Raw genomic sequence first — 22,739 nt, 5'->3', positions numbered from 1 at the left:
GATGGAATTTTTTGTGCTGACATCGACGCAGCACTTATTTATTAGCACTATTTTAATAACTTAATTAGTGTAAAATATATTTTACGATCAAACTTAGTATTTAATCTCAGCTAGAAAGAAGGTAATGATACAAAATAAAAATGTATATATTGTAACTCACCATAAAAAAGCCCACTGAAGAGCAGAAAATTTTTCAGTTTTGGGCGAGACTCTTTTTTCGGTATATTCAAGATAGCTTATTATAAATTACAAAACTGTGTGTGTGATCGCGATTTTTCTACTCTAAAACTTTTCTCTATTTTTTAACAAATTTAGATTTGTGAACCTATCCACACTGGAAAAGAAATCAAAACAAAAATCCAACGTAATTCACTTGAAAGAAAACAGTATTTGCCAGTAGTTATGTGCACCTTGATGACTAATTCAAAATACTACACAGAAATACTATTTTCTGTGTGCAGCAGGTGTTTCACTGATTAGTCGCTGACATTTGCCACGCATATGTAAAATACTTCGTTCGTTTCTGAGAACACATACTAAATCGTTACAAAGACTGCTAGAGGTTTTTACCACTGGCCATAAATAACGGGTCAAATGGTCGAAGGTGGTTTTCTATAATATTGCCCGGAAATTCCTAATCACTCACAATTATTCCCTTTTGAAGTTATGCGGCTTGGTCAATGGCGAGTAGCACAGATGTTTTTCCAGTCTCCAAGGAACGTGGGATACCGAGTGGATGGCATTATTGTCCTCAGGACATTTTCTGTGGTGCCGACAATGGCAAACTGTGAACACGCAAACAACAAGGTCATCTTTTACCTTTCTTTGGGTCTAGCAACAAAACAAAGGATTTTCAGTGCGATAAGGGGAAGAGGGATCCTATAATTGCGGCTGGAAGCCTTTGTTCTGGAACTCTTTCTAGAGCAGGGTTTTCATCTTTCCCCGTGGTCGGCTGAAGTTGGTTTTCTGTGGTTCCCAACTTCAAGGCGCAAATGCGAGCCGATCTCCCCGTTAAAAAGTCTCGCCACAGAGAGCAACAGTCCTACAACGGTAAATCATTCAACCATAACACTTCACTCATAGTTAGTAAAACTGGGGGGCAGATGACAGCACTACACATAACAAACATTACACAGAAACAAACTATACGTCAGGTTGCACTACACGTACACGCACATTCCCGCATGTACCGATTCGTTGGGGGGTTCCGCGGGGGGGGGGGGGTGCATGTGTGGTGTAGCAGTAGTAGGTAGGGGCTCGGGGATCCATGATGTTCTTAAGTCAGCCACCTCGTTGGGCAATTTGCCTGTTGTGGCGTTGTATTTTCAGACTGAAAAATTAAAATATGTACCATAATAGAGTGAAATAAACCAATTAGTTATTCGTGGAAATGCTTTGAAAAATGAAAGGGTAATGAATATATTCTCGCGGCCCGGTGGTTCAGAAACACAGCTCTGGAGCCACCACGGCAGATGTCATATATCGACAGATATTTTTCAGGCACAGGGGTAGGTACTTCCCCATATATACCGACGGCTTAAAGAGCCCTGGGCATGTCGGTTGTGCCTACATCTGCTGTGAGGAGACATCTTTCAAACTTCACGACACATTCTCTATTTATTCGGGGTCTACGACGCAAACGCCACCGACGATGCATCATTTATAGCGACTCTCTCAGCTCATTGCAAGCACTGTGTTCTTTTACTTTTCACATTCATTCATGCCATCATGTAGGAATACCGGGCAACGTCAAAGCAGACACCGCAGCTCGAACAACAACTAACATTGATAATAGCCTTTTGGTACCTGCCAGTGACCACTTCTCAATCCTCCGGGAAGTGATGCATCGCCACTGGCAGGATCATTGGAACAATCAAATTAATAATAAACTTCATGCCATCAAGCCCACACTTGGCCACTGGCGTTCGAGCTGCAGAACTAACCGAAAGGAGGAAGTTCTGCTTGCCCGGTTACGCATAGGACACAATCATATCTTTTACTACGAGAGAGTCAACCGCAGTGCCCTCATTGTCAAAGTCCATTTACCATTGCTTATTGTGGTGCATTGAGTCTGTATTGTTTATTGGGGCGCGGTAGCCCATGTCGATAAGACACTCGCCTAAAGTACCAAAGCATGTTTAGAGGTGTCGCGAGTTTGATGCCCGGTTCGTCATTGTCAGAAAACTTTCCTGACATAGGGGTAGAATAGAAACGGCGACGACCGCAGAAAAAATTTCTACCGCAGGGAGTCCTCCCATCCAGGGGTCAGCACCTTTCGGTGAGTGTAAGAAAAAAACAATCCTGCCGTTCGGATTCGGCAACAATTGTAGGTGCAGTCTGTCCTTTGTGTGCAGTAAATGATCGTGGTATCAAATAATGTATTGCTAGGGATACGTAGATTTCGTATTCACGAAATAAATGCAAAATTTGATTTTTTTACTACATTTTCGCGGAATCTAGGTAATTTTACTCAGTACTTGTGAGCGTGCTTGAAAGGGAAACCACAAACATCACTTCTTTCCTCTTTGATGTTGTGTTAGATGTAAATACAGTCGAGAAGTGTTGAGTAGCAATGATATACATGCATTATTGAGATTGTCGTGGAAAAAATAAGCTTATGCCTCACATAATTGAAATATAATGTAGCATGAATCTAGTTTTTGATTGGTAACTGAAAATTTTGGAAATTTATTTAGAAAACGAGATAAAATATACTGTGGCGTCATCTCTCGCCTCCTGATGCGTGGGTGGCAGGCGAAAAAAGGGGACAAGCGAACTGTTTCCCTTGCGTGACCTACTTTTTCCACAGTGTGTTGCTCTCGCGCAAGTGTATAGTTTCTCCTTTTTTATAATGTCAAATTAACATTGTTAACCGATGTAAATAGTTTTCTAAAATTAAATGAACTTAAATACTATCAACCGTTTCATCAATTGGAGTCGGAATATACATCGTCCACAATGTGTGCCGATTCCCTATTTCCCATACATCGGAGGCTTGTGATGATCATTTATATAGAATATTTCAATTTTTTTTAAGATTTCGAAAAAAATACTGAAAAAATACCGTTTCGAACCAATGTATATTCGTTTAAAATTATTAAATTAGAAAAAATATTGGTTACCATTATCAAAAATCCATGGCGAGCTCAAGAACACTTTGGCGCGATTTCCAAGAAATTTTCCCCGCCAATATCACTGTCGTGCTTTTTTTTTTGGTTGCATAATTATATATTTTATATCGTCATTTTGTTGAATTTTCCAATAGATACAATTTTTCATTCAATTTTGCATGTAGTTATTTATGGGCGTAGGTTACGGTTCCAGGCGCCCCCCCCCTTTTTTTAAATTATCTATTTCTTGCCGTGTTCGTAGGATAGGGGTGGTTTCTGAATTCCAATAGCGGAGGGTGTTGACATAAGTAATGTCTCTTTTGCACCCACACGCCATCTTCTCCCCCACAGCAGAGGCTGTTCCTCCAGATAAATAAAAATAAGCAAGAGGGAGAGAGAGACCCACATTGGTTTAGGCTTGCATAAAGCACGTTATTGAAAAGAAGGAATTTTGGATTGCAGATGGAACACATGTTGGAGCAACAATTAATAAGTAATAGAGAATCCGATAACTCTACAACTTCAAGTGAGGATTCCATAGAATGGGAATCCGTAAAAAATGACTAAAACTGGTGATAACAAGTGGCATCGACGTATATGCGTTCGGGTGGGTGAGCGACGGAAATTTCGGCGAGTAAAAGAATTCTAAACTTTTCCTTGGGGCTATTCCCAAATTCAAACGTGAAAACCGGGTAATAGAAGTTACTAAGATACTTTTCAATTAAAAAAAAAAAGATTTTTTTTTTTCAAAAACCGCACTTTAATTTCGACGATGGTTTTTTTCATTAGCTATAATTGTTACTGACTGACTGCAATTTTTTCTGCGAGATTGGCGAGAATCAGCCATACCTTACCGAGGCCGCGCATCGATACATAGGTTGAGGCTTTCGTTGTCATAGCAACGAGTGATGCGATTCCCTTGCAGCTTCCTCTTCACTGCAAAGTTAACATGAAACGAACTATAGTTTCGTTGACGCATACTAAACTCTCGATGTCGAATACAGTGGCAGTTAAACCACCTCCGTTATGGCGTGAAAATATTGAGCTATGGTTCTCGAATTTAGAATCGCAATTTCCTATCGCGTCCATTTCGTCACCTCCCTCGATAGTGAACTGTCGACGTTTGTCGCTGATATCATCACTAATCCTGCGTGGGATGATCCTTATGCGGTAATAAAAGCACATTTGATCAGTCAATCGGAAACTGCTCGTATTCTCACTTTACTTTCCGATATGACATTAGGTGACCAGAAACCTTCACAGTTGCTACATAAAATGACCCAACTGGCTTCTAAGCGACTCTCCGATGATGTTCTCAAAATGCTTTGGCTACAACGCCTGCCAGTAACAGCACAACAGATTCTGTCAGCGAGTACCGACAAATTAGATGGCTTGGCAACTGTGGCTGATAAAATTGCGGAAGTCTCACAAATGACACCTTCTGTTTCTTCTATCCATAGAGATTCCGATGGTAAAATTAGTAAATTGGAAGCTCGCATTGTGGATTTAACTGAAATGGTTAACAAACTTTCTATCGACTAGGGAGCGCAACCAACCACTACCTCCTATATACAAAGCCCCTGCACACGTCACAGCTGACGTGGTCACGTGACTATCCGAAGGCCGACGACAGGAAGAAACCAGCTATGGCGATGCTGTGTGATATTTCGGATACCGCGTGGTTATACATAAAATATAAGATATATATAATATCAGTTTTATGAATATTTTTACATTATAAAAATTGGGATATTATATACGAGCATATATCTAAATTTTTCATGGCTACATCATTACCTATTCATGATACTTTTATGAATAGTTACTACGCTTTTAATTTCTATTGAAGTTTTATACACTTCTATCCTGCCTCTGGAAATTCTTTCAAACAGTTCAGGTTAAGAACCTCTGCTGTAAGCCATGACTTGCAATGAAAATAAATTGTTCATACATTTTAAGATTCACAACATTTCATAATTTCTAATTTAAAATGTGAAATTTAATTTTTTTTCAATCTTTCCATTTCATGCAGAATAACAAGATGCCTTTCAAGTGTTGTGTTACCAACTGCAAGGGCAATTATGAAACTGGGCCTAAGGTTTCAGTATTCCGGTTTCCAAAAGAAGAGAATCTAAAAAGGAAATGGATCAAAGCCATACCGCGAAAGGATTTCGAACCAACCTCAAGTTCCAGAGTAAGTACTGTTTTTGGTGGTATTTATATATCATAAAGTTCTATTCAAAGGTATAGGCCTGAGGACAGAGAGCCTCTTTGAAATGTATTAGTTAGTTGCATGATATTTCATCTTTTCATACATCCTTAAAAACATTGTTAGAACTGATATTTATAGCTTTTACAATTCACAATATTTCACAAATTCTTATTCCAAAGTTAAAATTAAATTTTTCCTTAATTTGCTTCAGAAATTATTTCTTGGTAGTCAGATTTCTTCGAATAACATTAAAGATATGGTAAATTTGTTGTACTATAACAAAATATTCATTATGATAGTATTAATTTTTAAACAATATAACTATAGATAATTTATCACATGCATTAAATGTCACTTGTTACAGTTACTAGTTCTCTGAAGGATTTTTTGTTTCTCACTCAATTATGTTTGTATGGGTAAAGCCAAAATTTGAATACCAAATTCTTTTCAGGTTTGCGAGCTGCATTTTATCGAAGAGGATATTGAAAGGAAAGTGTCGTATTATGATGAAAAGACTGGAAATTACCTTGTTGCTAGCCTTCCTCAACCTCGACCCAGAGATGGTGCAGTTCCCCGTGTTTTCCATGGATGTCCCTTGTATTTGTCCACACCTTCTACCAGCAGGGAAAGTCCATTGGATAAAAAAGCTCGAATTGAATGTGAGCAAATCGCTGCTGCGATTGAGAAAAGCAAAGCAGAAGAAGAGTTCTACAATAAAAGATTTTCCTATAGTTCTTTAAATGAACTGAAAGACTGCTTGAAAAACTGTCCTGTTCCTAAGGATTGGGATGTTCTTGTGAAGGAAGAAAATATAATTTTCATTCACATCCAAGCGGAACCAATTCCGATAATACTTTCCTCAGTAGTTGTGGATGAAAATTTGATGGTTACTGCTTTTCGTAAAGATTGCAAACTGACCAGCGTTGATCAGTGTGCATTACCTACACAGCTAACTGATGTGAATGTTACATAAGTTTCTGTGCGATGTTAAAAACTCCAACAATGAAATGTGCCAAAATGCTTCAGCACTTGTACTGTCAATCTGTGATATGCTTCGAACACTCGAACAATATTTAATTGAGCAGAATGTAAATACAGAAATGATTCAATTTATTTCTGAGCAATTGAAATTGATAATTTGTCACAAAAACCATTACAGGTACAGTGGAAATTTAATTTTATGTTGCCTATTATTTTCCATATCTCCACATGCATACAAATTCTTACGCAGCAGTAACTATATTATTTTGCCACATTCATCTACCCTGACAAAGCTATGTTCTATGTATGATGTAAATCCTAAAATTGAACAGAATGATGAAAATTTTTTGGCTTATGCAAAAGAAAAATTTGCATTGATTGGTGGTAAAGATAAGCATGTTTTACTATTGATGGATGAAATCCACATAAAATGTAATACACATACTGCCGGTGAAATCAATATCTGCTGCTGTATTATATAATATGATTAACAATTATTTTGCTTGTCTTGAAACTATTGGGTTTTTAATTATAGGAGTTGTTTCAGATAATAATGCTATAAACCGAAAGGCTGTTTCGTATTTCTGTAGCCCTCCAGAACTAAGCATTGTATATAAACACCCTTCAGATTTTCTTCGTCCTTTGTTTTATCTTATTGATTCTGTCCATATATTAAAATGTATCCGAAATAATTGGCTTAACCAAAAGAATGGGGTGTAATGTGATAGGCCTCCTCGTGGTGCACCCTGGGTAACGCTAAATCTATCACACGTCATTGTCTTCGCATATTTGTGCTCATATCATTCACATTTCAATAGCCCCGATTACATGTTAATTTTCATACACCTTACAATACTTGTCTTGCGTCTGTCTGCCCTGTACATGTCCTTGTCTTTTGTATCCAACCCCTCATTGTGGGCCCCGGCGGGGAGGGGTCCTCCCAGATGGGGCATTGCTTCTAGCGTATGCCCTATCTGGGACGCTGTCTACCTGCGTGTTTGCCGTGCGTGGAGACCCGTAAGGCTGGAGATGGGGATCCTGGTTAGCCTGATGCGCTAGCTTTGGCCTCGGATTCAGCCGAAACGGGAGGCTTGGATTAGCCCCGTCTGGGTCAATCGGCTGTGGTCGCCTCGGTGGCTGAAGGGGTTACATTACTGGGCAGGTAGAGGGACCGGGCCTGCCGGACTTCGTGAGGTTTCTTGGTGCTGCTTCACGTCGCTCTTGGATCTGGAACGCGTCTGCTCGCCTGTTTCGGTGGTGTATAGCTCTCACCTAACCTGACGTTGCTACTAACCTTCACCGGTTACGTGTGCGCGTCCCCTTGTAGGGCTGCATGGTCGTTAGGGGCAGAACAAATTATCTCCAAAATGGGGAAAAATACAAATGCACTAAAACGTCAACGTATAGCTATGAGCGAAACAATTGTCACTGAACCTGCTCCTACTGTTTCATTTTTCTTCTTGCATTCTACTGACACCGATAAACCTCTGGCCAAAGCATCACCATTCTTAATAGACAAAGCTCTCTATGGCGCAATAGGCACATTAAAATCAGTGAAGACTCTTCGTTCAGGAGACCTTCTAATTGAAACTAACACACCTAAACAATCCGAACTCGTTCAAAAGCTCACATCTCTCGGAGACATTCCAATAATAGTCAAAATCCATCCCACGTTGAATTATTCACGTGGTGTGATTTCAGATACTAACTTGATTAATATGGATGAAGAACTACTAACAGAGGAAATGGCGTCTCAAGGCGTAACATCTGCCAAACATATCATGAGCCGCAAAGATGGCAATCCAGCTCCATCACGAAACATAATTCTCACATTCTCATCACCAACATTGCCGAAAGATATCAAAATAGGTTATTATAACCTCAAAATGGACCACATTTCGGACAACTGCACTAATTCACCATTCAAGTGCGTCAATTGCGGTGGCGACCATCCCGCATATGACAGGAAATGTCCGAAATGGAATGAAGAAAAAGAGATCCAGAAGATCAAGGTCACTTAATAACATCTCATATATCGAAGCACGCCGTCTTATAACCTCTAACCAAACTCCAATAGGTACTAGATCATATTCTAATATGGTAGCAAATCCATCGTCAGCTAATATGACTAACAATGTCACCAAAGTATCTGTAACGTGTAACAACTCAGACTGAACCAATAGCTGACACATCAACTCAAACATCATCATCTAACCAACCATGCAATAGTTGTGGCTGCTGTTGCTCCGCTGGATTCCGGAGGGAGTCCACTACCTCCGAAGAAGAAGCGGGGAAAAGCAACGGCTAACACATTCAAAATAACTACAGATACTAAACCAAAAATCAACTCTGCAAACAAATCGAAAAAGAAACCATTCAAGACCGGATATTCACGAAAAGCTGTACAGAGAGCGCTGAAATGTCCATCCATGAAGAATGTGTCACTAATTGATGACAAATCAATTGGTGACATGGACCTTGACAATAGATCAGATTCCGGTACTACTCGCCGTAAACTAGACCGGAATAAATTTAAAGATCTTGAACCGTCTACTTCTACCTAATTTATGGCCAACATAATTCCATGGAACATTCGTGGTCTTAGATCTAAAGGATTTAATAAATCGCTATCATCCTGTTTGTGTGGCACTCCAGGAAATTTTCACGAAGCCCTCGGACACATGGAACATTAGGCGACATTCCCTGTTTCGTATTGACTACGATGACGGGAGTAGAGCCTGCCGCGGTGCTGCTCTGCTGGTTCCACATCATGTGTCGTCGCGCGTTCTAACGCTGCGCACGAACCTGCAAGCCATCGCGGTGGAAATCTCTGCAGGCCTAAGGGTTACCATCTGTTCCATTTATTTGCCACCGAATGACACCATCTTACAGAGAGATCTAGAAGAACTGATTGATCAATTACCACCACCATTTTTTCTTCTTGGAGACTTCAATGCACATAACATGATTTGGGGTTCTAACAGCAACACTCCACGTGGCGAAATGGTTGAACGGCTGTTAGATGACATGGACCTTACCATCATGAATGATGGCAGTTTCACTCATTTCCATGCCCCAAACAATAGTTTCACTGCAATAGATTTATCGTTATGCTCACCTTCACTCTTGCCGAACTGGTCCTGGTCGGTTGATCCAGACCTCCACGGGAGCAATCATTTTCCTCTAGTGGTTAAGTGCCTTGATCGAAGCCATAGCATAACTGAGGGTCCTCCTCGGTGGAAGCTTGTGACCGGTCAAGGCAGAAATCACGGAGGATATGGTTTCGCAACCCGACGTCGACCATTGTGTCGACCTTGTGACCAGTTGTATGATCTCAGCAGCCAATGAAACAATACCCAAAGTCTCCTCGAAACTTCCTAAACCTTGGTGGAACCACGAATGTAATCTTACGATTAAAGCACAAAAGAAAGCATGGAGTAGGTTCCGGCGGTATCCTACCCATGACAACAAGTTGGCATTTTTAAAAGCAAAGGCGATAGCGAGAAGAACCAGGCGCCAGTCTCAACGCGAGTCCTGGCACAAGTTTACCACGGGAATCAATTCATCTACTTCATCTAAAGTCATTTGGGACCGGATCCGAAAAATCAATGGTCATTATCAGTCTCATCCGATCACTATTTTAAAAACTCATGGCAACTATCATCAGCGATGTGAGGGATATTGCGGATACCATCGCCGCCCATTTCGCCACTGTCTCCAGTGATGCGAATTATCCCCCATTAAATCATCAGCCGAACGTACATCGTACACCTTCCGGCCTTTTACACCGGAGGGGTACAATTCATTGTTCACCTTTCATGAACTGACGACGGCCTTGCAGCGAAGTCCTGACTCAGCTGTAGGGCCCGATGCTATTCATTATTCCATGATTCGGCATCTATCACCAGAATCACTGTCACATTTACTTATTTTATTCAATCGGATCTGGGTCAGCCATTCATTTCCTAACACCTGGCGAGCAGCCATTGTTCTTGCATTCCCGAAGCCTGGCAAAAATCCTCAGCAACCTAACAGTTACAGGTCTATGCAAGCTCATGGAACGCATGGTCAACTATCGCCTTATGCACTACCTTGAGGTTAACAATATTTTATCGAAACATCAAAGCGGCTTTAGACGGTTCAGGTCCACAACATGCAATCTGTTACGCCTTGAGACATCAATAAGACAAGCATTTGTGAAGAGGGAGCATATGCTAGCCATATTTTCCGACTTAGAAAAGGCCTACGACCGTACTTGGAGGCACGGAATTCTTTCCGACCTCTATAATTGCGGCGTGCGGGGCAACTTGCCCATTTTCATTAAGAACTTTCTTGGTCGCCGCATCTTTCAGGTACGGATTGGAAGCACGTTATCAGCTCCCCAAATTCAAGAACAAGGTGTACCTTAAGGTAGCATTTTAAGTCTCAACGGGGTGTTGAACCAACTCCCGTTGTCTGGCACTGGCGCACTCTACGTGGATGATCTGTTGATATCTTACCAATCAGTGAATATGAGGTCAGCCGAGAGACAATTACAAACCGCTCTCAACAAGATTAGCAAGTGGGCTCATAATAACGGCTTTTCATTCTCCGCTGACAAGACTGTTGCTATGCACTTTTGTCGGCGTCGAGACCTACACGATGACCCAAATTCCTCGGCATCACATTTGACAAGAAACTCACTTTCAAACCTCAAATTGCGCAATTAAGAGCTCGTTGCATGAAGACGATGAACCTCTTGAAGGTCATCTTTTCTACATTGTGGAGAGCAGACCGTAAGTCGCTCCTCCACTTATATAAAGCTCTAATACGGTTCCATTGTATACGGGTCAGCACCTCGGAGCTATCTGAGTGTGCTCGACCCAATTCATCATCTCGCTCTCCGCATTTGCTCTGGAGCTTTCCGAACTTCTCCCATGGAAAGCCTGTATGTCGAATGCAACGAGCCATCACTGACATGAAGACGCCAACAACTTTCTTTGAAATATTATATCAAAATGAAGTCTTTACCAGGTCATCCACTTCATAATGTCATTTTCAATCCGTCATTTCATAGACTTTTTGCTGCTCGCCCTTCATGTGTTCCGTCTTACGGTCTTCGTATGAGGGCACTTGTGGAAGAAGTAGAATTAGACATCAGTCGTGTGGTGCCAGTTGCCAAGCAACTGGGGCAGTCTCTGCCAGATGTCTCTGTTTCATTATCGTTATACCCTAGAGCCACCACAGCAGATGTTACATATCGACAGATATTCTTCAGGCACAGGGGTAGGTACAACAGGTACTTCCCCATATATACCGATGGCTCCAAGAGCCCTGGGCATGTCGGTTGTGCCTACATCTGCTGTGAGGAGACATCTTTCAAATTTCACGACACATTCTCTATTTATTCGGCAGAACTGTACGCAGTCCTTCAGGCTCTACGTCATATGCGACGCAAACGCCACCGACGATGCATCATTTATAGCGACTCTCTCAGCGCATTGCAAGCACTGTGTTCCTTCACTTTTCACACTCATCCATTCATTCCATTTTTCATGAACTACATCACCTCATTCATCACGGTACCACAGTAAAATTTTACTGGGTATCAAGTCATGTATGAATACCGGGCAACGAAAAAGCAGACACCGCAGCTCGAACAACAACTAACATTGATAATAGCCTTTTGGTACCTGCCAGTGACCACTTCTCAATCCTCGTCGCATCACACAATCATATCTTTTACTACGAGAGAGTCAACCGCAGTGCCCTCATTGTCAAAGTTCATTTACCATTGCTCATGCTTTTACTTGTTCGCACCATCGTCATCATTTTACGACCGCTTTTGGTCAGAATCATCTTTCACTTCGTGACATTTTATCTGACCATTGCGATGCATCTCACATTTTTAAATTGATCAAAGCCATTGGTTTGTGCAACAAATTATAGTTTTTACAATTTATGTCATTGTTTTATGTTGCTATTTTTATCATGCACAGTTTTAGTTTTTGACATGACAGAAGGACATTTTTGTTATTTTTATATTTGTTTTGGCGCAGTTTGACCAAATTGGTCCTTGCACCAACAAACCCAAAATGCAATCCAATCCTAAAAAAGAATGAAACATTGGTTCTAGGGGCTCCTTATGAAACGAATAATATGAAGAGATATTAATTGCTGCAAATTGTCTCAGGAAGACAGGTGTCACTCACTGGAGCGGTACGGACGGATCCAAGGTGGTGGCTGACAGGTCGCTCATAGATTAAGTGCCGAATTTTCCGTCTTCACTGGTAACATCTAGAAACTAAAGCTCAGCACTGGTTGTTGATCCATGCTGATGTCCCGGTGGCTGCCGTTCGTCGGGATGTGTCGCTCTTTTCAGTCGTTTACTGGTAATGTCTGGAACTGGAGCTCGGCATCTTGGCAGGTAGTAAGACCACGGCAGTGTCGGCTTTCGCAACTTCCTCCCGGATGGTTGAGGGAGGGGAGCTTTTTTTCAGTCGTGGACAGGAGGATTGTCCGGACTTACGGGGAGTAGGTGGCGAGGGGGCCACGCAGCTTCAGGATTACACGTCCTACCTCAACATCTCTGTCCCCAAAACAAAAAAAACCTCGTCTTCGTCAACTTTTCTCATCTTCCTTCACCTGAATATTATCACCTTGGACCTTCAACCTTCCGATTGGAGGCGTCACCAGATAGCCACGTCATGTCCTCCTCTCACCCCTGGGGGGAGGGAGAGCAAGCAAAGTTTCATGTCGAAACACGATCAAGATAGAAATCTGGAATTTTATGAAATTATGAGTTGAGAGTTCTGAGATCTTGAATTCATTTGCCGCCGAATAGTATAACTCATGAGCATGGGGAACAGAGAAAATGTCCACAAATGAGGGATTAATTTTTTCACGTTACTCAATGGGGGTTTCTAATTATGGCCATCGTGGGAGGTGTTCCAGGTGGGGTTACATCAATAGATGGGGTGAAATAGTGTGTGCAAGTGTAAATTTGTCCATTTCAAAATATATATATAAAAATACAACTTTCAGCCTCGCTGAAACATCTAATAAATAATAATAATCGAGTAATTAATGACTGTGTAGTTACGTGTGGGCCACATATGAATAGGCAGTATTTACGTTTGTGTGTATATGAAGAATGAGTATAATAAATAATAATCACAAAAATAATAACACTACTTTCCATTTTTCCCATTCTCCGTAACACACTCGTATCACTTAAATAAAATTATGGCTATGGTTAGTATAATGCAAACAGAATTTTTCAAGATGAGTGGGTTTATGAATTTAAAGTGTAATGATATATTAAGGAAATTAATCGTTTTTTTTTCTTTGAACAATACTTTTTATTAGCATTGTGTATAAATTCAATATTGGCTAATAGGTTTTTATTTTTTCTGTTTATAGATAGATTGCAATGCCCAAGCGATGTATGTGGCAAGTTGGTGATCAACGATTTGTTCGCCAAGCGAAGAGCCTCTGAGGTAACAGTAAAAAAAGTAAGCAATTTTCCTTCGAATTCAATATTGGATAATTTTTTTTTCTTCTGTTTATCCGCATAAAGTCGATCCCGCTTATTATGTTTTCTTGCTTATAATGCTTAATAATTCTTATTAAGATTTCCCATTCAAAGCGTTTTCCCACTTTTAATATTTTCCCCATGCCCGATTTTTTAAAAACCTTATAAGCGGGATCCACTGTATATATTACAATGCCCCAGCAATGTAGTGTAGCAGATTTGCAAATGTTATGCATTAGCAGTCTTCTCCCAGAAGCACCAAGGTGCTCAATGCTCATGTCTGATTTCATGCTCGCAAGCACTTCATCAACGCTTCAATTAAACGCCCTGTAAAAGTTACTCAAGTATTATATTCATGCAGATTTCATTGATACACATTTGTGTAATCATTTATCAATGAACAGTAAAATAGGTTTGAATCATTTTTGTAAGAACTTAACCTACATTTTATATGTTTATGCTTTGTTCATTTTGAATGATGTGTATGTATTTGTACTGTACAGCGGTGTTTCCCAACCTTTTTGATGTAGTGGACCACTTTGTGTTGTGTGTCTTGACATTCACTGACTCCTGTAGCGAAGGGCAAATTCCATGTTACCTCCCCGTGAAACCCAAAATGTGTTTTTTTAATAATTTATATATCAAAAAAATTGAAGTACTAAATTACAATTTCACAACACTAAATGTGGTAAATAAGTGTCCCAGGGACGATGGGGGCCCGTTGAAAAACACTGCTGATTTTATGTTTCCTGCTGTGTGTTGTATCTTCTATGACAATGTTTGACATCTGTAACAAAGTCCTGGAGATTTCGCTTAATTTATTTTCAATATTTTTTAGGGAACTTTCTGAAGGTTTGAATGCATCTGAGAACAGTTTTATCTCGTCGGAAAGATATGCTGGTTTTTTCTATGTCGCTGACGTGTTGCTGTATGTTTCTGATGAGCCTGTGATCGAGTGCGGGTTAAACAGCTGGAGTTACTATGACTCTCCTGTGGTCTATGCCTTGTCATCTGATTAGTGATACACGTGGATTGATTGACGAGATTCCCACTGGCCTTATCTTCGACTGGGGCATGGCAAGATGTTTTAGATTCGTTCCAGTAGTTCAAGTATTAATTTTCTAATCGGTCCCAGTGTTTCGAGTGACGATTTCATTCTTGTGAGTGTCAAATCGTGAACGTCAATTTCTTGATGTCATTATGGTGATCTGCAATTTTTGTGATACTGTTTCTTGAGATGACATTTTATTGTGAGTTGAAGGCCCTTTATTCCAAGTAATGTTTATTCCAGAAAGAAAGTGGGGTAGTTGACGTTTTCGTCTATGTTTATAAACATTAAAATATACTATATTTTGGTGTGCATTTTTCATTCAATAATTAAAACAACCTGAAAGATTATTATTACTTTTATTTGGTTTTTGAGCTTATGAAGCAGAATCTGTAGTTTCAGTAGAAAATAATTTGGAATTACCAAACAGAACTAACTGCTTTAAGATAGGTTTACCTTTGAGCATTATTTAAGACAGTGGTTCTGAAACTTTTTTGTGACTCGCTTTTCAGTATATAATTTCTATGGCGGAGCAACCATATAGTTTTTATGGATCAAATTTACTGATTTTATTTTCCTCGAGTCAGTAGTGGTGTTTTGGGTCGTTCTGGCTGCACCGCACCAAAAATTGTCCCGTTCTGGCTGCACCCTCACAAAAATTGTCCCGTTCTGGCTTCAAATAAAACACGAAAATCCCCACACCCAAAAATCACAAGTCCGATTACTTAAAATCTCTCCCTCTCAAGGTTGTTTTTCCGTATCTCATTATAATATACCTGCTTTGTTGTTAACCTGAATAAAAGAAAACTTTTCTTTAAGATAACGCAATTGTAAGCTTGTCACGCGGCATTCAAGGTTGCTATTTAAAACGATGCTCTCTTTTCAAAACCGGCATACAAGATTTATTTCTTTTTATGTAATAAGCATTATTTGCCTGCTATTTTTTTTCCTCTTGATATTGTTTACCACTAATCATGATAAAGAAGCTTTAACGCCCAATCTCACTAATTCATCTTGTTTTGAATCGGTTTATCTTGGAAGAAGTTACTTTTTTCATGTTTGCTTAAAGGATAATAAAAGTGTTTTTGATATCAGACATTTCTTTAAAAACAATCAAGGGAAGCTAGCTCCATATTCTGTCGGTGTGCAGTTGAATAGAGATGAATTCTCAAAACTTTGCCAGTCAAGATGTAGTGATGAATGATCTTTATCATTTTCGTTTCCCATCCACTACACTAGTTGTTGGACCCACATTAAGTGGCAAAACAACTTTAGTCAGAAAGTTATTAAAGTGTAATCTTTATGGGAGAGATATTAACAATATCTTATGGTGTTATTCAATGTTCCAGCCATGGTTTATAGAAGAATCAAAAATAGATTTTTACCAAGGCATACCTGAAGCATTTGATGATTTTTATGATGTCGTGGTTCTTGATGATTTATTAGAATCTTTAAATGATGAAGTATCACGTTTATTTACAGTAACATCTCATCACGGCAATAAAAGTGTTATACTTTTAACTCAAAATCTGTTTCCTAAAAATAAAATTTTTCGAAATATTTCCCTTAATACTCATTATCTTATTTTATTTGGGAACAACAGGGATTGCAGTCAAATTCAGTGTTTGGCTCGTCAGATGTTCCCGGGTCAGTCGAAATACTTCATCGATGCTTATAAAAAAAGCACTGAGAAACCGTATGCTTATTTGCTGGTTGATTGTCATCCGTTAAGCAACAAAGCGCTTCGTTTGAGAGATTCGTGTTTCTCGGACGCAGAAGGTGTCTACTGTGTTTTTGTTCCAACAAAATGAAGTCAATACGTAAAAATTACCATATGCTTGCTTTCTTACAAAAAGCAACCCCACTTCAACGTCGTGCTGTTCTGAAAAATGTTAGTCCATCCCAATTGCATTCTATATGTGAAGTATGCTATAATGCCCTACATAACAAGGACCTGAACTGTAATGTTTCTAAACTTAAGAAATATAAGACAGTGATTAGAAAGCTTGCAGACAAGAAGGTCTCAAACCACGTCAAGAAACGGATATTATCTAATCAAACAGGTGGAGCGTTTCTACCATATCTTATTCCTTCCGTGATCAGCGCAATAGGCAGTCTTTTCCAGCGTTAAAAATGGCTAAAAAAATGGCCTTAGTTCCAGAAGAATATTTGTTACCTCGGCGAATGAGAATATCTGAGGAGTCACAAACCGAAAATGAGATCGGAAATCTTTTGAATACCAACAACATGTCTGATGACGTCAAAGTGAAAATACTTAATAATCTCGTTTCTAAATACAAAAAACTGGTTCATACTCCGTACGACCCTGTCAGAGTTTCAATCCAAAAACCTGAGGAATCGATTGATGTAACTGAAACAGTTATCGAATCACCTAAAAAAGTGGACGAAGATCCGATAATTAAGCAGATATATCTTTCAATTCCACAAACAACAAGGAAGTATGTTCTTCCACTTATAGATAAAATGATGCAAGCTAACCTATCCTGGAATGAACAAGGACAATTATTAATAGACGGGAAATCTTTGCCAGGAACACATATCATCGATATATTCAGTTTTATACTCAGAAATAGAAAATCTGCTGAAATCCCCAGTGCTTTTCCATTGTTTTTTATGAAATTGATTAAAACTGGAATACCATTCGAATGGATACAAAATGATATGGTTAAAAGAACTTTTGCACAAGACTCTCCTTCACTGGCCCAGGAAAGTCTGCTAACACCAAAGAAGAAAAGTTCTCCGGATGAACGCAATATAAGTTCGGTGAATTTACCTGAAGGCTACTTCACTCCAGTGCGAGTACCATTTAAAAAAAAAGAACCTAAGAGAAGTGCACGTAAACGAAGTAGAACGCACGAACCTGGTGCTCAATGGCTGAATTATTAGGGGATATTTACTACGATTTGGAAAATCCTGCTTCTTTTGGTGGTGTGAAGAAGTTAGCAAAAAAAGCGAATATTTCTGAGCGGTTAGCGAAAGATTGGCTAATGCGTCAGGACACTTATACGCTTCATAAACCTGTCAGATACAAATTTCCAACTCGACCCACAATAGCTTTAGGGCCTAATGAGTTGTGGCAAGCCGATTTGATGGACATGAAGAAATATTCACGATACAATAAAGGGGTAAAATATTTGTTAGTTGTTGTTGATGTGTTTCGAAGGAAACTTTTCGTTCACCCCCTCAAAAACAAATCACAGGACCAAGTTTTGCATGCTTTCAAAGCGCTTTTCAAACAAGAAAAGTGTAAAAAACTCCATACCGATCGCGGTTCCGAGTTTTTCAACAGAAAACTACAGACTTTCTTTCGGGATAATAATATCGAACATTACTCAACACAATCAGTTTTTAAAGCTGCGCTAGCTGAACGAAAAATCCGTCAAATTAAAGACAAGATATATAGGCTATTCACTCACACCTCGAAATATAAATACATTCACTTTTTACCTGCGCTAGTTAGATCAATCAACGATTCGGTTAACCGTAGTACTGGTTTTGCCCCATCAAAAATTAAGAAAATTCACCATTCAGAAATTTTTGAAAGACTATACGGCTCTAGCCACAATGTCAGATTCAAGTTCAAAATAAACGACCAAGTAAGAATTTCAAAAACCAGGAAAGTCTTCCATAAATCTTATCTACCTAATTGGACACAAGAAATTTTTCTCATCAAAGCACGGTATAAAACTCAACCACCAACTTATGATTTGATTGATTTGAAAAAAGAACCGCTTATTGGACGCTTTAACGAATTCGAATTACAAAAGGTTATAAAACCGCTTGATAGTGCATATTGGAAGATTGAAAAGATATTGAAAACCCGTAAAGTTGGTAAAAACAAAGAATTCTACGTGAAATTTTTAGGGTACAGCTCGAAATTTAATGAATGGATACGGGAACCGGATTTAAAAACATGAAGAATCAGTTTTTCGTAACGCTCGCGAGTAACGCTAATAATGATTTGTTTCCAGAAAATACGCAGAGTCATTTCATCACAAAATTATTCAATCCGTTGCTTCTTGAGGGAAATTGGAAATGCGCATTAACAGACATTATAATTCCTAAAACATGGTATAACATTACTGATGATAACTCCAAATATCAAGTAACATTTTTTGAACAGATTGATGATACAGGCATTAGAGAATATAAAATATTTTTATCCGGAGATGACACTGCTACACTTAGTGAGAATATTAATAAAAATATATTACACACCGCTAATACTAATATGATATCATTTAATGTGAAAAAGAAAAAAAAAGAAGTAACAATTATTATTCCTACTGAATACGAAATTAAATTTGATAGAAACGCATCTGAGTTGATGGCTATTTTGGGTTTACCTCAGGAGGATAAAGTTCTAACTTCGACAACACACAATACGTTTTCATGGTCACCTAGTAAAAGGGACTTAAGTAAACAATACTTTACACTAGTAGATAAACGAAGTTTTGATATCCCGAACTATATGATTCCAGTTAAACCAGTCAAAGATGAGTTTTCTCATTTATCATTTTTTTCGGGTTTAAATGAGAATATCAAGTTGATTACAGGTAGAAATGCAGTTGAATTTTCACTCGATAAAACTGAGAAATACGTTCAAATTAGAGTCTCTGAAGGTTTTGAATTGATTATCAATAAAAAGGATGCTGCATCTTTTTCAGCTATGATGAATCTGAAAAGAGAAGTTACAAAATTTTCTCACGGTGTCACAGCAAGTGTTTATGATAAAAACTCTGTAAATGTCAATGATTCAGATTTTTTTGAAATAGCTGAAGTGGCATTCAAACGTAAAATAGATGTTCAAAAAACCGAAAATTTTTCTCTGCCTCCTGGTTTGTATGCGAAAGGTGAACAACTAACACCTCATTTTGAAAAAATTAATTTTCAAATGCTAAAAAAAGGTATGTCGAGAATAATTGTACCACAGAACCATGAGTTAAATCTTTCTAAGGAACTAGCAGATATTCTGGGGTATGAAAAACTAAACTATCCACATGGTATATATCATTCAAAACATGAAATCGAGTTGTTTGCTGGGGTTTCAGAAATATTTATCTATACAGACATCATTTCCAGTCAGTTAATTGGTAATACCATGGCCCCACTACTTAAAATTATACCTGTCTTAAAAGAAAAAGATAATGAACAGGTTATACTAAGCTTTCCAAGTCCATTATATTGCTCCGTATCGAGGAATTTTATCGAATCGATTGAGGTTGTTTTGCGTGATTCATCTGGTTCGAAAATTCGTTTCCACTCAGGAAAAGTTTTTTTAGTCTTATCTTTCATGGAGATATAAAAGAGACTACCTTTTTCTTCAGATTCTTATTATAGTGACAAGCATCTAGTATTGTGACTATGTTGTGCGCGCGAGCTTGTTGCAATTACTATATCAATCAGCAAACAGGAGGAGGCTTACCATATTTTCAAGGCAGGTTAATTCAACGAGGAAATGGTTTTTTTTCTAATATATTTAGATATGTTACTCCATTTCTAGCCAAAGGTGGTCGATATTTGGGTCGACAGATTTTGAAAACATCTGCTAACGTTGCAAATGATGTAATAAGTGGTCAGGATTTTAAAACAGCTGCTAAATCCAGATTGACGCAAATGCGTGATTCAATAACCAGTGATGTTATTGATAAGATCCAAAAAGGTTCAGGTCGAAAACGACGCAGAATCACAAAAAAAAAATTAACCAAGAAAAAGCGAAAAGATTTATTTTCTTAAGTTATAAAAATAGATGATTAAAACAAAATATCATCACATTTATTTCCAATATGGAACAAAAAGGATGTCCGTGTTTGAAATCAGAATTAGATATTTTTGAAAAACCCTTCATTCAAGTGGCTGTGGATGATTCTACTTTTGTAGAAGTAAAACCAATCGCAAGTATCTCACAAAAAGGTCCAATCGAGTTTTTAGTTAGTGGGAGTAACACTGAGAAATACATAGACCCTTCGAATATTTATTTGCATTTGAAAGCTAAAATCGTGAAACAAGATGGGACAGATTTACCCGAAACTTCTAAATCTACACCAATAAATTATATTTTGAATACCTGTTTTTCTTCGTTGCAAGTATTTTTGAATGATAAACCAATAAGCAACTACGCTAATTATGCATACAAGGCATATATTGAATCACTTTTGTTCACCTCGAGTGCAGCACAAAAAACTCATTTGACTAGTTCGCTGTTTTACATTGACACTGCTGGCAAAATGGATGACCATGCCCCTCTGAACTCTTCAAACTCCGGTCTAAAACAACGTCATGAACGTTGCAAAGCCTCACGAGAGATGGATTTAATAGGTCCATTACATTTTGATTTAGCCAACCAATCAAAACTTTTATTGAATGGAGTTGACCTTACCATAAAGCTAGAACGCGCTAAAAATTCGTTTGTTCTAATGAGTGATGTAACAGACACACAGCTGCTAATCACAGAGGCTAGTTTGTACGTTCGAAAAGTACAAATAGCTCCATCTGTTCTTCTAGGACATGCTAAAGCATTGGAATTAGGGAATATACAGCTTCAGATTAAACACAGTGAGATTCGAAGCTTTACCCTTTCTGCAGGTTTGCAAAGCCATGTTATATCAAATGCTTTCTTGAGTGAAATTCCCAGTAGACTGATTCTCGGTCTAGTTCCAAACAAAAATTTCAGTGGTGATGAAAGAAAAAATCCATTCAATTTCAGGCATTCGAACATAAATTATATATGTCTAAGAAAAGATGGCATGACGTATCCATCAAACCCATACACTCCTTCTGCAACATCCTACGTTAGAAATTATATGTCATTATTCACAGACCTGAACAAATTTTCCAGTTCTACTGATATCCCAATAAGCTACGAAGATTATCCTAACGGTTTTTACTTGATAGCATGGGATTTAACTCCAGACTTTTCAAGCGAAGGTGATTGGATTTCCACTCCTGAAACCTCCAATCTATCTATCGAAATTAAATTTTCAGAAGCTTTAACAGAGACGATGACATTGATTGTTTATTCTCAAGTCCCAAAAACGATACAAATCGATAAATCTAGAAGCATTTACACCGATTTCTAAATATGAATTCTAACGATCTATTTCAAATCGCTCACGGTGATAGTTTACTATCACCAGTGTTTGCAGGGGTTTTTGCTTGCGATCAACTTCCGCTAAAAAGGAAAAGGAAGCATAAAGCGTATATTGTAAATATAGACCCCAAAAATAAGCCCGGTTCTCATTGGATCGCTATTTTTTTTGATAAAGAAAAATGTTATTACTTTGATAGTTACGGAATGAAATGCAGAAACGTGTATATCTTACGATTTATTCGTAGAAATTCAAAAGTTACTGAATATAATGAAACTGTGTACCAATCACCGTTCTCAAAATCATGTGGCATTTTCTGTTTGTATTTCCTTACACATATCGTGCGAGGCAAGAGACTGAATGAATTGACGAACAATAAAGAAAAGAACGAGAAGTTAATGTGTTCTTTTGCTGCTAAACAAATGCTACAGTTTTCCCGTATCCCCAAAATGATGTCATACAGTACTGCGTGAGCTTGCTTTAATACACCAATTAAAATTTTGTAAATGTGATTATATAAACGCTAGAACATCTCAATTTTCATCATTCTACGCTCTGAAGATGGACCAGAAATATGGTTATGTTTATGTTCGCTCGAACGAAAAACCATCTCACCCTACACCTTTATTATTCTCGGATATGATTCAAGCCATAAAAAGTGCGATGAGTGTATCCCTTGATTACCCCGATAGCTGTCCATTGGAACTAAAATATTTCAAAGTAATGAATAACAAGAAAATTCTGGCCAAACTTCACGATGAGTGCA

The 22,739-nt window shown here is 38.5% G+C and overlaps 1 protein-coding gene across 1 annotated transcript; it reads left to right on the top strand.

The window, feature by feature from the left end:
* Positions 1-4,849: 4,849 nt before the first annotated feature.
* On the top strand, positions 4,850-6,295 carry LOC149067955 (uncharacterized). The gene is made up of 2 exons (XM_089252130.1): positions 4,850-5,304; positions 5,774-6,295. The coding sequence occupies exons 1-2, from the start codon at positions 5,137-5,139 to the stop codon at positions 6,293-6,295; spliced, it is 690 nt and encodes a 229-aa protein (XP_089108256.1). The 5' UTR covers positions 4,850-5,136.
* Positions 6,296-22,739: the final 16,444 nt, after the last annotated feature.

The sequence above is a fragment of the Pholcus phalangioides genome, unplaced genomic scaffold, assembly GCF_987345545.1.
Source record: "Pholcus phalangioides strain wild (caught in Gottingen) unplaced genomic scaffold, Ppha-v1.0 ptg000028l_1, whole genome shotgun sequence".
NCBI classification, from domain to species: Eukaryota; Metazoa; Arthropoda; class Arachnida; order Araneae; family Pholcidae; genus Pholcus; species Pholcus phalangioides.
This window is presented reverse-complemented; position numbering and strand designations above follow the sequence as displayed.